We start from the raw sequence: 5,284 nt of genomic DNA, 5'->3' as shown, positions 1-5,284 counted from the left end.
TTACACTCTGGACCCCAGAGGGTTAGAGGCTAAAAGCAAAGGTGTCACCAAGTACTGTTTATATTTGTGTGTACAGCTGCAGCTTCTTTGAGTATTGACTTGGTGCCTTTGGGTGAAATAATGGTAATATGACTGATCCATATGGTCACAGAGAATAGTCACTTGTTTCTGTGCTACCAAAGTTTCATTCAAACTGTGTTTCTGGTCAGCACCGACACATCAAACTACTTACACATTATAAATGTCTTCAAGCTCACACTGAGGCCTGTGGGGCACAATCAGCCGCTCAGACAGTACACACATTTATGTGTGTTTGTACATGAATATTTCATACTTTAAGGCTGCCTATTTATTTAAGACAGATGAACAAAATACATTGGACTTGTACATAATAATATCACAGATGATAAATAAATAGATTTTAAATAGATGCTTGTGCATTCTTCAAGTCTTCTATGTTGAATTGAACTACAGTATGTGATGTGTTCAAAGCCTCCCAGTCAGTGCTGTTCTCCAGGCCTGTCTGACATGATGTTATTAGCACTTTAAAGGTGATCATGTAGGACTTCAGCAATAATGTAGTGTCGTTAAACATCTCACAGTTAGTTTTATTGGGAATTAACTTAAACACAAACAAACATCTGTCTCCTATTTTTGTGTCGTACAGGAAAGAAGCATCAGTATCTGATGAGAAGACTTTGTTTTTCAACAGGACAAGTTGATTTGTTCACATTTTCACATCTTAATTTTTGAGTGAAATGTGCATTTTGAGTTTATGCACTGTATGCATAGAATGCGACCGTTTCCTTTTGCAGTATTTTTGTGTGGTCTTAATAAAAGGGGAACAAAGGTGTTGAAGTTCACCTAGGATGATTTGTTTTAAGGGACCTTGAAAGTGTTTAAAAAGTGCTTGAATTTGACCCTGAAAAAGGCGTATGAACCCTGATAGAAATACATGTACAAAATGTGCAAGGATGCGTACATAAACACACAGAAATGTACATAACTACACTACAATGCACACAGAAATACACTCAAAGTATATACAAGATAAAGCAGCAACAGAAACAGTGATACAGTGATGGTAATAGGAAAGTACAGTTTCATCAGCACATAATAAGAAGCCTCAGCTCATTAGCAGGTCTTATAATGAACAGAATACAACCTAACTTTCTGCTTCCAGAGGAACCAAGAGTGCGAAAGCAGCTCGGTGCTGCTAGTGAACGCACCGTATCAGGTGATGAGCAGGTGTGAGCGCCTCTATACAAGCGGGTCGGGCAGTTTGCATGACTGTGACTTTCAGGTGTGTGTTAACTCGCTGCCAAGGATGAAAGCTGTCAGCAGTAGAGAAACAATAGTTAACCCTTCCCAGACTAACAGGGAGTATCTGAGGATTATCTCAGACAACAGAGGACTCCATTAAGCATGCTGAAAAGTTCATGTGCAAGTGGAAAAAGACTAAATGTTCAGGGTAGGCAAGCGTGTTCTCTTTGAGAAAACATGGTGACATGGCTTAGGTTTGCAAACTTCATTTGAACAATGTGCTCTGGACAGGTGAGACCAAAGTGGAGATGTGTGTCTGTAATCCACAGCAGTACAATTAGTTAAACACAAACACAGCACACTGGCACGAACACGTGATGATTTGGGTTCGTCGTGCAGCCAGAGCAGGTAACGGGCTCTGTTCTAGAGTCGGATGTGAGCTCCCTGGTCTGACAGTCCAGCTTGTTCTCAATCTACTGAGAATTCATGAAAAGAATCCATGTGCCAGTCAAAGGTGACTGAAAACTCAGGTGGGACCTTAAGACACTTCAACTACATGGAGACCTGCCAAAGACCGTGTGTGTTTCATTATGTCCTGATGTAGACAACCTTGGTTTTGGCTTCCCTTCTGTACGCTCTGTCAGATGCACACAGCTATGATGACTTTCTGTTTTCAGGGCATGGAAGTTCATCGTGCAGAATTTCCGGAAGAAGGGATCTCTGCTGGTCACTGTTCCCAGCCTGCACGAGAGTCTGAATCCCCTGCAGGTGACGCTCGGTGGATGTTAGCAGTTCTTACATGTGGACAGTAAAAAGTGTTTCTCATGTTGTGACAGATGAAGTTTGTTCCTCTCATGGATAAAGTGACTGCTAACATCATGAGCCAAGCCGTTCTTGGTCTGTTCCTCAATGTGTTTGTGTCTGTGTCAAACAGGAGGTGTTGCAGCCTGACTGGGTGGAGGAGCTTCCTATCAACTACGACGTCTACCTGGGCAGAGACACAGACCCCGACGCTCTCAGACAGATCCACCTGTACAGGGTCATCTGATCTGGACTGGACCCGTTTGTCCCTGATCTCAGTTGAAATCGTCTTGGCTAATTGATACTCTGAACTGGTCAGAAGTGAGCTCGTTAAATCCAAACCCAGTTAATGAAACCCATGATCTGGTTTAAACTGGTTAGGAGGGGTTGAAATTATCTGGGTTGGTTAGAGCTGGACTCTTCCTTCCCTGGTCTGCATATCAAAGAAACTCAGGCTTTGTCTCGTTAATTGAGTTGCACTTGCAAAATACTATGTTAATATTAATGTTAATATTATATGTCAGTTAATTCAGCGTTGACTAAACGTGTCCTTTACTATAAAGGCAACACGTAACCAATCACAAACATGGACAGATGAGCGTGGCAACATGATGAAAGTGTCAAAATGAGGCTTTCCCTAGTAAATCCTCATATTGAGTCACAATGAGACTACCTGACTATCCCAGCAGAAAACTCAATAAATACAACTTTCCACACACCAAGGCCGACACGATGCTTCAGAAAAACTGTCTGACTGGTCGTAAGGTGGGGCATCATGTAATGTTAGTGTATCCTGCTCAGGTCAGAGATACAGAATAATCAGTGTGAACATACCACGAGTAACATGATCACAAAGGTGCACCGTGCTGCCACTCTGGTCATGTGTAATGTTTTCTTGGATGTGCCTGTTCACACCAATCTTTAAATGAGAAGGTTTGTCATTTTTAAATGTGGCATTCAAAGGAGGAGGCCAAACATCCCTGCAGAGGTTGGAGTCTTTCAGAAACAACAATGTATGGAAAGTGTGACCATCAGAAAACTGATGGTGCAAGTGGTGGGTTGAAGTCAGAATGTAGAAATGCACTGCAAGGAGTCAAACTCCAGTGTCCTGACACTTCTCCATGTGTCCCTGCTGCAACGCACGTTCCTCTGGCATTTCTTTATATACAAATGATATCGAATTTAAAAAACCTTCAGATATTAAATAAAGCAGGTGTGGCGCATGCCCCTATTTTAAGTCTCTAGATTGGGGGTGATGTGCGATACCACTGACTTCCTTTCCGATCCGATACCAGATAAAATTCAGGGTCGACGATACTGATCCGATACTTTTTACAGAAACTTATTTTATTTATTGTATCTCAAATTATAGCGTCATAATGATTACAGGACATCAGATTACTTGATCTTATCACTTAATAATGCAGGGTTCATCATATAGAAATAAAATAAGTTGTGCACTGTTTGAACACGTTGCCTGCAGCACTAAAGGACTCTGTGAGAGACGTCTGTCTCGCCCTGGCAGCACCTGTCCCTCTCCTCCTCTTCAGTTCGCCTCAACATACGCTCGTCATATTCTGTGATATGATTTACTCTGAGGTGTTTGACCAGGTTAGTGGTGTTGCCACAACACCTCACTGTCTTGCCACATGTATCGCAAACCACGTGTTGGCTGTTTGTGGAGGTAAAATGCATCCACACATGACTCTGTTTACACTCAGCCATTGTTGTGAGTGCGCACGCCAGAGGCTGCCACACAGTTATACAGCCGTGTTTCACACATGACTATGAAAGGTGGAAGAGGAAGTAGACAATCCGAATGTTATAGTTTCTTTCCACTGTGTTCCTGTTAATGATAAACTACAAATTTACCCTAAATTACTAAAATATCGATATTTTAATGTGAGAATCTATTCTAGAACATAAATGGCTGGTATCAGAGGAATCGATATTTCAGGATCGATCCGCACATCACTACTGATGGCACGGCCATAGCTGGACTGGCCATCCCGGTGGGTCGATGGTGATTTTTCGTTTTTATGGGCCGAGAAATTTTTTTTCTTTCTCTTTTTTTTTTCTGTCCCATTTGGCTGTTTTGCATCAGAATTATTGTCTAAAGGTGAAGAAAGATGCCCAACAGATTTACTTTACCAAATGGACCATCCCAGCCTTTCCGTAATGGTCTATTTGATTCACCTTTTATTGTTTATTTTATTTTATTTTCACTTGCTAGATACGGGACAGACTTGAATGAGGAAAAGAAAAGGGAGAAAGAAAGAGGGAAAGAAAAACAGCAGAGAAGAGGGACGGGGATAAAGAGCAAAAAACAACAAAATAAGCAGACAAAAATACATCTATCAATCACCTGGATCACCTGTTGAGAAAGAAAAAAGAAAACAAGCATTTAACAAGGGCTCACTCAGCAGCCGCGGAGCAGAAGCCAGGGGGAGTTGCAGTGACGCGCCCGTGAGCTCCGCCGGCAGCCAGCTGTGCCTGAGTGACCGAGCCCCAGGCCGAGAGGCCGGGGAAGTGGTGGTGGGGGGAGATAGGCCTCCAAACCTTGGAGGGCCTGAGATGTCCCCAGAGAGGTGGCGTCTGATACCCAACCTGACATATAGACACAGACATACAGGCACACACAGATACAAACATCCATTCCCACCCTCATGCTCTCATATGCACTTACTCAACACTCAACCAACGTTTTCTTTTTTTTGTAACGGTATAAACAGTCAAAGGTGGTGGATTGGCCAGATGCTGGCAGATGTGTAAAAATAACTCTGTTGTTTGGTGGAGGCTATGCCGGAGCTTCCACAGAGGCCAGCGGGTGGATGAGGGAAGGGGAGGCAGAAGGAGGAGAGACCCGAGGCGGCCGCCGTTGTTCTGGGAATCCATCCTACCTGGAAAAACATCCTACAAAATGTTTCTGCGCAGACGCGGCGCATGCACACAAAACCAACGCTGAATTAACTTCTTTTTCTCTTACCCATCCGGAATACTTCTTAAGGTTATGGTTAGGGGAAGGGTTAGGTTTAGTCGCAACTCACCCTCAAATTATATGTAACCCAGGTCCCACGTAGCTATGGTAAAGCTAGAGTATATAGTACAATGAGACTGGGCCTGGGTTCGTAGTGCTACTAATAATGATACCTGATACCCTCTAATTTAACTAATAAGGACCACCACAACTGTATTTTACACAAATTTATCCCTCACTGGG

At 43.0% G+C, this 5,284-nt stretch overlaps 1 protein-coding gene across 1 annotated transcript; it reads left to right on the top strand.

Moving 5' to 3' along the window:
• Positions 1-1,940: 1,940 nt before the first annotated feature.
• Positions 1,941-2,311, top strand: LOC106632893 (the record flags this gene model as incomplete). The annotated part of the gene is given in 2 exon segments (XM_014331596.2): positions 1,941-2,031; positions 2,198-2,311. Coding segments are annotated over 2 exon segments (205 nt in total), but the record flags the coding sequence as incomplete, so codon positions are not given.
• Between the last annotated feature and the right edge of the window lie 2,973 nt (positions 2,312-5,284).

This window comes from Haplochromis burtoni, unplaced genomic scaffold, assembly GCF_018398535.1.
Source record: "Haplochromis burtoni strain Fernald_Lab_line unplaced genomic scaffold, NCSU_Asbu1 Contig_3458, whole genome shotgun sequence".
NCBI lineage: Eukaryota > Metazoa > Chordata > Actinopteri > Cichliformes > Cichlidae > Haplochromis > Haplochromis burtoni.
The sequence above is the reverse complement of the archived record's forward strand: the minus strand, read 5'-3'. Positions and strand labels throughout refer to the sequence as shown.